At 38.2% G+C, this 12,767-nt stretch overlaps 1 protein-coding gene across 2 annotated transcripts in view; it reads left to right on the top strand.

Annotated features, from left to right (window-relative positions):
* C1H4orf33 (chromosome 1 C4orf33 homolog) overlaps nt 1-11,771 on the top strand; it is a 120,304-nt gene extending 108,533 nt beyond the window's left edge. For both annotated transcript variants that reach the window (XM_075199856.1, XM_075199845.1), the window contains exons 11-12: nt 8,935-9,140; nt 11,261-11,771. In XM_075199856.1, the coding sequence (XP_075055957.1) occupies nt 8,935-9,140; nt 11,261-11,357 (303 nt within the window). In that variant the 3' untranslated portion in view covers nt 11,358-11,771. The remainder of the gene's footprint in view (nt 1-8,934; nt 9,141-11,260) is intronic.
* The last annotated feature ends 996 nt before the right edge of the window (nt 11,772-12,767 follow it).

The following is a 12,767-nucleotide window of genomic DNA, read 5'->3' as shown; positions in this document are numbered from 1 at the left end:
ACAAGCAGCACTTGGTATTAAAATCCCATACAAATCCAGCATATGAAGATAACCCACAAATTGGCGCTCATGTGGAGTTGGACGCGGATGCTTAAAAAATAAGCTCTAAAAGCTGCACGTAAAAATAATGTTTTTATGCCCATATGCTGAGTTGGAGGCACCAGAAGGTGCCTCCCATATGCTGAGCAGGAGGCACTGGTGCCTCCAGCTCAGCAACAGTCGCATATGTGCCAGATTTACATTGAGCTTACTTTACACCCAACCAGGTCATACGGTTTTATACAGTATCCACTATTAGGCTTCATTTAAATTTTAAAAAACCCTCTACAATACAGTAGTTATAATCTTCCTTCTATTGTATGTATGACAGTAGCAAAAAATATATGTTATAAAATATGACCATAAAATCACATCATATGGGAACAAGCAATAAAGAAAGCGCTTATTACCGTATTTCCCCAAGTATAAGACGCACCCATGTATAAGACGCACCCATGTATAAGACGCACCCTAATTTTGGGGCCCAAAATCTGAAAAAAGATGTATTACACAAAGTAACTCAAGCTATTCCCGAGAGTTGCTGTGTTTTGTAAACTCACCTTCCCAAACGCATTAGCATCTTGTGTAGGCAGTGCAAAGCTCTCCCTCGCTGAACACACCGAGCGGGAGGTGCCTGAGGGACCTTTGTTCTTTTAGAATACCGAAACTAGGAAACAAAAGAGTTTGTTCACAGAGTGAGCTGATCGATTCTGCGGGTACAAGTACCGGGGTGAGTGAATGCTCATACTTGTCTTGGACAAATTGCAGGCAGCAGAGCAGACACCACCGTGTAGGACCCCGGCCATGTAAATCCCTTCGCTTCCTGTGAGGTGCCAGTGGCGGGGCGGCGACTCCTCTCTTATCCTCTCACCGCAATCAGCGCTCAAGCCCCGTGATCGACACACCGCGGAGACCCGAAAAAGGTGCCGGGAGAGGAAACTGTTAGATTGATTAGTATTTATAGGGTGTATTGGGTACTCTTCTGTACCGGATCCGTGTCACCGCAGGCGGAGAGTGGTGGGATCAGTGTCCGGTTATTACACTGTGGTTGGGGTTAGTAAGTGGTGCTAGTCCAACAGGGGTCTTCTTCTTCTTCATTCTGGAGGGATGTAAATAGCGCTGGCACTGTATAAGACGCACCCACTTTTTAGACCCAAAATTTTTGGGAAAAAGGTGCGTCTTATACATGGGGAAATACGGTAGTTTCAGAGGTGAATCTGCAATCAGCTAATGAGAAAGAAATAGTGCTGGCGACAGTCATCATCCTTAGTGTGTGTTTGTACCAGGCGTTAGGTACCCACAAGTGATACATGGAAGTCATATATGTATCTATCTGTGGGTCTGCTTCACTTCACAATTACAGAAATGCGCCCTTACTGTATTCAGTCTGCATTTGCACACTTACTTCTCTTCCCGTTCTACTTCTCTCCAAGTGTGAGGAAGTGCAAGTGCCAAATCTGCCTACAGATGTAGGCATACGCCTTTTTTGTGGGCATGCACAGTGCAAGTTTGCATATTTTGTGCTAAGCAAACAGGCCTACAAACAACTCAGCATGAGCCCCAATGTCTGCAAAGTTATCTATTTGCAGAGAGGCTCCATAAACAGTTGCCTGTTGCAAGATACTGAAAGAACACAGCAACATGCACCTTAAATGAATACATGACTCTAATTGGTAAATGCAACATACAGTCATGGCCAAAAGATTTAAGAATGACACAAATATTATTTTTACAAACTCTGCTGCCTCAGTTTTTATTATGGCAATTTTCATATACTCCAGAATGTCATGAAGAGTGATCAGATGAATTGAAATTAATTTCAAAGTCCCTCTTTGCCATGACAATTAAAAACTTTTGGAGGATGGCCTGGTGTCAAGAAGGCCAGCAAAGAAGCCACTTCTTTCCAGGAAAAACATCAGGGACAGACTGATATTCTGCAAAAGGTACAAGGATTGGACTGCTGAGGACTGGGGTAAAGTCATTTTCTCCGATGAATCCCCTTTCGCATTGTTTGAGGCATCTGGAAAATCTCTTGTCTGAAGAAGGAAAGGTGAGCGCTACTATCAGTCCAGTGTTATGCCAACAGTAAAGCATCCTGAGACCATTCATATGCGGCGTTGCTTCTCAGCCAAGGGAGTGGGCTCACTCACAATTTTAGCTAAGAACACAGCCATGAATAAAGAATGGTACCAAAACATCCTCTAAGAGCACCTTCTCCCAATCATCCAAGAACAGTTTGGTGACGAACAATGCCTTTTCCAGCATAAGGCAAAAGTGATAACTAAGTGGCCCGGGGATCAAAACATCAAAATTTTGGGTCCATGACAAGAAAACTCCCCAGACCTTAATCCCATTGAGAACTTGTGGTCAATCCTGAAGAGGCGGGTGGACAAACAAAACCCACAAATTCTGACAAACTTTAAGCATTAATTAGGCAAGACACACAAATTAGCTTCCCTTCCTTGTAAAAAAAATACAGGCAGCTTGTGACAGAAATGTAAGGATAGCTGAGTCAGTCTCTCACTCTGAACCACCATCCTAGCAGTTTCTGGGTTTTGTTTTGGATATCTCTTCTGCTGCCAACAAGTTCTCCTAGTGGGGAGTAGCACAGGAGCAGTCTTGGAGGTGGGAGTGGGAAGAGGTAATCACTGGGGAGCTAAAGCAGTGGTCATTGGCAGAGCAGAGGGGACAGGAGGAAGAAATGAGGTTGGAGATATAGAGGGAGAGGAGTAGTTAAGGGCTTTGTAGGTGAGGGTGAGGAGTTTGGACTATATTCTGTAGTCAGTATAAGAACTAGAAAAGGGGGGAAATAGAATCAGAACATCAAGGAAGGAAATTAGAGAAGCAGCCATATTGAAATTCAGGTGCATTCCATTTAAAGAATCCATTTAGCCACAATATTAATACCACCTGCCAAATATTGTGATTTTTTCAGCAGAACATTGCCCATAACATCACACTGCCTCTGTCAGTTTGCCTTCTTCCCATAATGCATCCTGTTGTTCTCTCTTCTCCAGGTAAACGACTCACAAGCACCCAGCAGTCCACATAAAAGAAAATGTGACTCATAAGACCAGGCATTGGTCCATGGTCCTGTTCAGGTGCTCATTGTATACATTTTTGGTGGTGAAGAGGGGTCAGCATAGGCTATACCTTGTGTGTTCTGACACCTTTCTATCATAGCCAGCATTAACTTTTTTGGTAATCTGTGCTACATAAGCTCTTCTATGGGATTGGACCAGACGGCCTAGCCTTCACTCCCCATGGGCATCAATGAGCTTTCGGCACTCATGACCCTGTTGCCGTTTTACCAGTTGTCCTTCCTTGGAACACTTTTGGTAGGTCCTAACCACTGTATACCAGGAACACACCACAAGACCTGCCATTTTGGTGATGCTCTGACCCAGTTGTCCTGCAATCACAATTTGGTCCTTGTCCAAGTGTCTCAGATCCTTACGCTTACCCATTTTTCCAGCTTCCAATGCATCAACTTCAAGTACTGACTGTTCTCTTGCTGCCTAATATATCCCACACATTGTCAGGTCCCATTCTAATGAGATAATCAATGTTATTCACTTCACTTGTCAGTGACTTTAATGTTGTGCCTGATAGGTGTTTGCAAATTGAAATACATGTGCAAAGCTGATGAAAAAAAAACAACAAGCTGTGTTGACAGAAACACAAATCAACACATACAATTGTATTTTACAACTATTTTGATGCATCCACTCATAAATGAAACTCTCCTGTGTGTATCCTACATACTCTCAATGGCAGTCAAGGACAAATATTGAGAAAGCTACCTAAAATCTATCTAAACATAAAATAAATATGTATAAAGCTACTTTTTCTTAAAATCTAATAGACTTAAAAACTTTTTTTTAGCATATCCTATAGTTCCACTAGGTATTACCAGGCAATATAGGGAAACCTTCCACTCGCTCTGATTCTATTTCCAAATGTATGCATGAATTAGTAATTTTTGCCCTGAAAAGCACAAATTGAAGTAGAGAAAGAACAAGCAAGAGAGTCGCACGTTTCCCTTCCATGCCAGCCTGTCTTCTTAACATCTATTTTTTATGTTGAAGATTTTATGCAGTGATGAGCTTTATATTGAAAGTGTGGTGACATATTGCAGCCATCACGGGAGTCTTCTTTGATATTAAAATATGAATAAACTTTCATTTGAAGCTGTCTTCATCATTCAATACATAAGGGCCACCAAACCTCAGGATTGATTGCAGTGTTAAAGGATTAGATCAGTGGAATTAGATTTCCCTATCAGAGGCATTGAATTCATACCAAGCGTCTCATTGATATTATGGCTTCAGGAAGGGAAGCAGGCATCCTGCTCTGAATGACTTCAAGCAATCAATGTCACTTTCCTTTATGTGACTTTTTGCAGGTGTGTATTCTATTTTAAACAGTTGAGGAGAAAACAATGGAAACTCAGTTGATGCTTTTTTTTGGCTGCACATGCGAATATTATTTTCGGGGGTATTTTAAAAAGCAAGTATCGCTGTAGAAGCCTAGAGAATATATAATAATGTTTACAATGTGACTATTTATCTCTGGTATTGTTTCTTTTAAGGTAACAAATACTATGCAGGAGAATTCAAGTACATATTTTTTGCAAGTTAAATGTATGAAATATAGGATACATCAGGGTGACTTTCAGCCTAGATGAAGATTCAAGACACAATTTCAGATTTGGAGCAACTGTACTGGGACTTGTTGTTTGATTCTGTGTCCCCCATCCCCAAAATATACAGCAATCACTGAATATAATGAAAAGTGGTTACAAGTTTAAACATAGGTCCATAATGATGGACAGATTTAGAGGTGCTTTCAACATGTGAAGAATTTGAATCAGTATTGTATGATTTCTACAACAATAGTTATTGACTTTCAAGTACAATAAACTAATTCAGACATATTAGTATGTAACAGATACATCATAAACATTTGTCATACTGGAATCTGGATGAGCTACATGAGAAACTAAACATTCTGAGAAATAGCTGGAGCTCTCCAACTACAGTCCAGATGTGGGAGCACTGTATAAATCCTATGCAGGATGTGACTGACATATGTATAAAGCTGTCAGACACATATGCAGAACAGACATTGAGGAGTCTTTAAAGAGCAACCAGAGGACAGATTGCTTACATTATCTTTGACACAAGGCTATATTTGATGCCAGCATGACAGGCCCTCAAAATATGCTTAGTTGTCCCAGGTGCAGCATAGCCATCAAAGGTACTCAGAGTCGCTATAGGGACATCATATTAGATTTACCAACAGTCATATACTAATGTAGATACATCTTGTCAGCATGACAGCTGTGTAGTTATTGTGAGACTGATATCTACAGTGGATGTTTGTGGTGTAGAATACCAGCTGTGATATCTATAGTGGGCAGCACTGTGAGTGTAGACGTCAGTTAAGTATCAATTATTATACCTACTACAGGGTCTGTACATGGGCTGTTGACATCTCAGACATTGTAAAACATGTTATATTGGTACTGGTTCCCAGATCCTGTTCCCATGTTGGAACTTGTTTTTTGTTTATTGTTTCTCTACAGTCTGCCCTGACCCTAAACTGAAAGTATATACCTCTGAGTTCAGATTTATAGTACCCATTCGCCTTTTTGTTTTCTTTTTTTGTACCCTAATTGTTTCATTTCTACCGTTGGCAACTTTTAGGTGAACAAAAGATAATGTTACTGTTCTGTGCATTTTGGTTTCATATTACAGTGACATAATTACCTTTCTAATCTCAGCTATTAATCTATTTCCTAAATACTGGAAGACAAAAAATCCTTTTAAAATCACTAAATTAAGTTATGTTGAAATAAATGTTCTCAGTGTCTATTATTCTGGCATTGCTCATTGTACAATTGTAAAAGTCCTCATTTATTAGCAGCCAGTCATCCTCTAGCCTGTGCAACTGTTCTGTTGTGTTGATAGGCTACAAACTGTTGTCATCCATCTCAAATAGTTTCTGCTATCTTTCCTCACAGTATTTGGAACAGTCACCAAACTGCAGAATAGCTCTAGTGTGGGTGGCAGCTATAGGCACATATCTGGCCACTTAGGTAGTAGCAGGTGCACTGTGCACCTGGCTGCACCACCCGCACCTTCCACATTGGATAATTACATTGTACATGTATTAATGGCGGTCGTTGCCTGAACCGATTTTTCTAGTTTGAAAGATCAATTTTGATATGACTGTGGTGTCCATTTAACTAGCGGGGAAGTGCCAAATTGACAGCTTAAGTGTCGGCAAAAAGCTTTTTCATCGCTATTTTATATCTAACAAAGGGCTCAAACCTTTCTGGATTGCTGGATCCCTTAGCCATATCCTATGCAACGACACATAGTAATAACTACCACCCCAATGATAGATATATCCATGAATCATATTTTGAAATGTCAAACTGGGTGCAAAATTATATTTATATTCCTGCTCACATAGCACTGGGTCTGCACTGATTAAATCAGTGACAAACACTCCGTACAGGATTATTATTATTATTTTTATTATTATCCTTTATTTATAAGCACCAATATATTCAATGATGCTTTACAAGTAGGGAGGTAAATAGAACATACAATGATGATAACAACAAAACTGACTGTATAATGGAACACAGGGTGTGAGGCCATGCTCACTAGAGCATACAATGTAAAGGAGTATACTTAACTGAACTAAATGGTCATTTATATTTTATTTCAGAATTTAGGAACGCTATGAATAGTTTTGGTTCAGAGTGGTTCAATTGGCGTGTGCTGTGAATCACAATTGAACCTGAATTAATAAACACTGCCAATATCAAGAAAGTCCTGATTTTGGTTGTATGTGTTTAAATAGCGTAACAACAAAAAACTGCAACACTAGAAAAAGTGTATTAATGTATAAAATATGCAAATGTGAACTGGATTAAGGTGCAACAAAATTACAAGGAAAATATTCCCTTGTGGATCATGATATAATAATAATAATAATAATAATAGTGCAAAATAAAGTTCAGGATATAAAACCTAGAATAATTTAAGTGACGCAAGATACCTTCTTACACTGTAGCCATTTTAGACTAATAACATTTGTGCTTCAATTGCAGGTAATACATTTTTTTGTGTCTAATAAAAATTTTAAACACAAGCTTTCAAGAACAGAGTTAAAATAGGGTCAAAATATATGAAATAGAGGAAAGATGTAAACAGAAATGCAAACAGTGTAATGAAACAGAGAATATCAGGATTATTCTGGCAATAAAAGATTATATGGGACTTTACTGTTGACCTGCAAACTTGAATAAACCCTTCTAGTATGTGTTAGACAAAGAACATTGCAAAATTATTTTTTCTTGATATCACAAAATGTAATATTTATAATATATTTATAATATTTTTTCTTGATATCTCAAAATAATTCCATGGAAATCTCTAGATTTAACTATATTGTTAATGTGTTATTATATCTCGGTGACTTGTAGATATAAGTACCCCCTTCCCTCAATGGCCTTAGGGATGTAGGAATTATGGTTCTGGAATGGAATACTATTGCTTTTTTACTATTTGTATTCCTTGGGTCCCCGATGCTTATGGGGGTCCTGGGTAGGCTGCTTTTTTTTCTGTCCACTGCTAGAGAGGCTCGAACAATTCGCATCAGTCTGGGGCTACTACTGCTGCTTCTACTGCCCCCTACCCTACACAAGGTACTTAGGGCTAGATTTACTGAGCTGCGGGTTTGAAAAAGTGGGGATGTTGCCTATAGCAACCAATCAGATTCTAGCTATCATTTTGTAGAAGGTACTAAATTAATGAAAGCGAGAATCTGATTGGTTGCTATAGGCAACATCCCCACTTTTCAAACCCGCAGCTTAGTAAATCTAGCCCTTAGTATTAAGATAGGGCTGCTATTTTATACCTCTCCCCAACACTGCCGAGTATGTCTAATATTAAACCATTCATGAAAATAGGGACAACAAGTTTCTATGCTTCAGTTATCTAATATGTAATTTTACCTAATGCTTTCTCTTCTGTGCATTTTTGTGTACAGTATAACGACAATGAATCAGAAGCGCCTTTCTCAAGAGGAATCCAGATCTACTGATATGCTCTAAACCCAGTTATATATGAGATAGATCCATCTGCACTACTTGTCTTCCAAGTTTGCACATTACCAGTTATAGAGCATGCGTAGCATTAGTTATGCCTAAAGTGCGCAACCAGTTCTTACTGTACAGCCCTTACATCTTTGCTTACAGTAAATGCCATCTTGGCTGCATGTGAATAGCAAACAATGAAGTAATTACATGGACAAACATAGTTGGTGTAGATAAGATGGAGTTCTGCATATTATATATGACCTATAAATAGCCTTTCCTGCCAACACAACATTTTAAGGTTAGCTCCTCGATAATTATTGGCCGTCTTTTGTTTCCTGTATTGGTTCCTTCCTCCAAAGCATTAATTATCAGTCAAAACTGAAGAATTTTTCACATGAACCATTGGAACAGTCTGTTTATATGAACAATAATTACTGTAAGAGTGACTTTCCCAATGGACTGTTCACAGTTTGTTACTTATTGTTATTACTTATCTGAATGTAAGGTAAGAAAATGTTATTATATTTTTTCTGAAAATGAATGCTGGCTGCCACTGTTAGTGACTTCAGGGAAATTAATATATATTCTAAGTATGAAGAATGCATCCTTACTCTCTAGAGTCACTGTTTAATAATTTAAGTGTCTGGATTTTAAAAGTGTGATATGAGTTTAAGTAGCCTGCTGCAGTTAGAATGGTGTAACAAGGACATTTTCGGTTTAGATTTGCAAATATAAGACAATCATTGTACTAATAGTTATGTTGGTTTTTTTTTTATTAGAAAGAGCTACCCCTGGAGTTTGAAACAGATATCACATCAAATTGGGGGAAATGGCGTGGCAAAGCTCTTATCCCGTGGGCTTATTTTCCTCCTGATGTTGACATGATGAATTCCTACGCTATCCATGGATCTGGCATTGGCAGAGTGTACGAGTCCTTGTATCCAATTCCTCCACAGGAAATAAGTCAAGGACAAGGCCCCAATTTGTAAGTATGAATAACGTATTTATGTATTTATTTGGCAGGAGAAAGCAAATAATTGTTCTCAAGTTATTTAGATCTTAAACAAATAACCTTGTATTCAGACTCAGAGTGGATCCTATCAAATCCTGAGAGACATGCATATCTAGAAAAGCTCCCATACTTTGGGAAACTGGGACAGCCATGCGATATGGAGATTGCTTAATTGATTAAAGTTATCTCTTAAAGTCTTTCTGGTGCCAATTAGGGTAAAATCATATTTATTGTATTCTATGGTGAAAATCATTATTTAATGTCACACACTTCCAGTAACAAACACTGGCACCATCATAGGAAAATCTGGGACACATGTTAGTATTAATAACATGCTTTATCCCCTATTAATTTAATATTGATCCCTCTTAACAGTAGCTTTTTGTGCGTTCTATAGCTCCCAAGCTGGCCACACACTCTTAGTAATGTAACCACTCAGCTTGAATGCACTGTCCAATTTGGCCACACACATGTCTGTCCAAATTGAATGAGATCTGGCTCTGTGCTGCTAAAGCCTAGATTGCTTCTGGAGTCAATGTGGACTGTTCGCAATATGCCTGATAATGATTATCCTGATTTTGATTGGATTATTTTTGAGCATCTCTGTCATTTTGGGACCATGAGCGTGACAGGTTTCAGCTAATTGCACAATGACTGTTGTAACAATGCAGCATGCACCGGCCGCATGAGAGTCAAAACTGATAAATTCTGCATATAGAAAAATAGTTATACTGAAAGTCCTTTGTAAGCCTCTCCATATCTAAACACTACATTACAATATTCACGTAAAAGTTAGAAAGGGAACTAAACATTCTATGTAGTGCTATTTTTAAATCTTACTCTTCAAAGACCTAAACACAATTACATACAAACGTTAACATATTGAAAACTGTATTGTCAAAAATATAGCTATTAGCATATATTAATGGAACATATTACAAATATAGCTTTTAACATATTAACTGAACATATTACTATAATATTGAAAGACAGGTGTGGGCTTCAAGTTTCTTTTCACAGCATGATTCTTGTGACTAAGAAAGCGTGGCATGTGAAGTGAGCTGTGCAGTTAATATAAAGAAATTATATACTTATTGCTATATAGGAGTGGATACACAGCATAATGAAAAACATATACTTTTCTGCTATGGTGAAAATGTATTGATGTGAGTAGTATGACCAAAAAATAAGAACTGTATATAACAGCCTCAAGTGTCCATCAATGTCTAACACAGACATTAGTACGCCAAGCACATGACCTTGTATGTCATCATAGAGATTTGCATTGCTTATGATCATATACAGCCCAATATTACTTCATGTGTACTCTCACATGTAGACACATGAGGTTCTCATAGAGAGTTCTGTGCCAGCACATAGCATGGGGTATTTACCCTCTCATCCCCCTCTGTGCAGGCAGGTGCAGCATTGATTCACAGTGGTTAAGGTTGTACTTCCTCCTTGACTGGAGTTAAATAGGAAGCTTGCTCTTAACATTGTGAAACCAATCACATGACTAAAGTTCTAATTGCTCATTGTGGAACCTGTCATTAAGCTTATATTTACTGGTAACCAGAGATCGCTGTCTGGTGAAATACATTTACCATGTGACTATGGTTTGGGACTGTGTCACGCGATCGAACCATGTAAGTTGTCAGGTCTGTTTCTTATGACCTGTTGGTGATGCAGTAACACAAGATATAACATTGCTGCTTTGGAGTGCTCAGGTTCTGGGCTCCATTAAGACCAGGATGCGGTCTGCAGGTAGTTTGTCTGCTGTCCCAGTGCATGTATGGGTTTCCTTTGGGTGCTCCAATTTCCTCCCAGAGCCCCAAAGCACACTGGTAGGTTAATTGGCTTCCAGTGCGTGCATGAGCCAATGATAAGGAAATGTGATTGTAAATTCATCTGGGGATATGAATGAATGAATGAACATTCTCTGTAAAACCCTGTGTAATATGTATACAAAAAGAAAAAAGTAGTAATGACATGAAGCATTTAAGATTTACATTAATTTTGCTATAAACAGATAAAGTCATATAAAAGTTATGAGGCTTTCATCTTTTAACCTCAATTTGCTTCAATTCCATTAGTCATCGTCTGGAATATTTCAAAGCATTCAACCTGAAATGGATTATGGGAGAAGAATGGGAGCAGCCCTCATCTTGCCTCTGGGAATCTTCTCCATGAAAGTTTCTTGTATCGTCTTTGTAAAAACAAATAAATAAAAAGTAAAAAATTAATCCCTACTGGCATTTAGTACTTAGCAAGTCTATTATTTTCTCTCATTACTGAAAATGATATAATTATGCATATTAATAAAATGAGCTTTCCACTCTGGCTCAGTATTATATTTCTATTCTGAATGTTGATGTAATGTAATTGTTTTATATATTTGTTGTTTTACTTGCATTTTTTATAGTGTGTCTGTAAGTAAAAATGTATTGTTAGGAGTCCATGAAGATAGAAATCTTTCCAGCCCATGAAAAAGTAGATTCACTGTAAATTGCTTAATGTGTGTTAACACTCTTTCCTCGCCATTGAGAACATCATTCCTATCAAACTGCACTTCCTCAACTCAGAATAAAGTGCATTTGTTCTATATATTTGTGTGGCACTATGTTTACACATATTGTTTCAAATAGAGAAAAGGTCTGTACAATCAGTGTGGTGTGCAGGAAATCCTTACAAATGGTAGACAAAACTTCTTGCATTGAATGAATTAATAGAGTGCAGAAGTTATGTAGATTCACTGCACATGCACTGATCTCTGCACATGTTCAAAAGAGTCTCCCTCCCATTTGCTATGTGGCCCAGTGACTCATGTACATATAGTCACTAAGTAGGTCAAGTGGCAAGTGTTAGATATGTATAGATATGTTTTATTCACTTTTTTGTTGTGCCATTCTGAAGTCAAAGCCTTTCCCTTACAACATACTCCTACACTTCTGGACAATATGGTGCCAGTTTTCCAATTTGGACCAAGTGTCTAGATTTGAAGATTGGCTAATGGTCTAGAAAATGCCCAGAGTGGAAATATTAAAAAAGGAATTCCTCAGAGTTTAAATTATTACTACTTTAGAATCACCCCCTTTGTTTATTTAAATATTTATTTATTATTATCTTTTATTTATAAGGTGCCACAAAGGGTACGCAGTGCGGTACATGACCTATAGAGAAAGCAGTGATCCATAACACATAACATGATACATGAAGAACAAAATAAAATTACTAAATTAATAAAAAATACAGGTAACATGGTAATGCAGATCAAATTATTTTTGGGATAGTGAGTGAGAGTGATGGTAGTAATCAGTGAGAAGTCGGCCTTAGCTTAAGAAAACAGGGCAAGGCAAAGCCAAGAGGTACAGAGGGTGACGGAATATTTGAACGTGAACACAAGGAAAGAGAGCCCTGCTTGTGAGAGCTTACATCCTAAAGGAAAGGGGGAGACACAAATAGGGTGGTACCAACTGGGGGGTGAAAGCTGGGACAAGGGAGTTAGAAGGAGGGCTGATCGACTTAAATAAAGAAATGAGTCTTAAGGTCATGCTTGAAGCCTTTGAGAGTAGAGGCTAACCTGATGGAGTGTGGGAGATC

Source organism: Mixophyes fleayi, chromosome 1, assembly GCF_038048845.1.
Source record: "Mixophyes fleayi isolate aMixFle1 chromosome 1, aMixFle1.hap1, whole genome shotgun sequence".
NCBI lineage: Eukaryota > Metazoa > Chordata > Amphibia > Anura > Limnodynastidae > Mixophyes > Mixophyes fleayi.
Note: the sequence above shows the minus strand (reverse complement) of the source record. Positions and strands in the feature narration are given on the sequence as shown.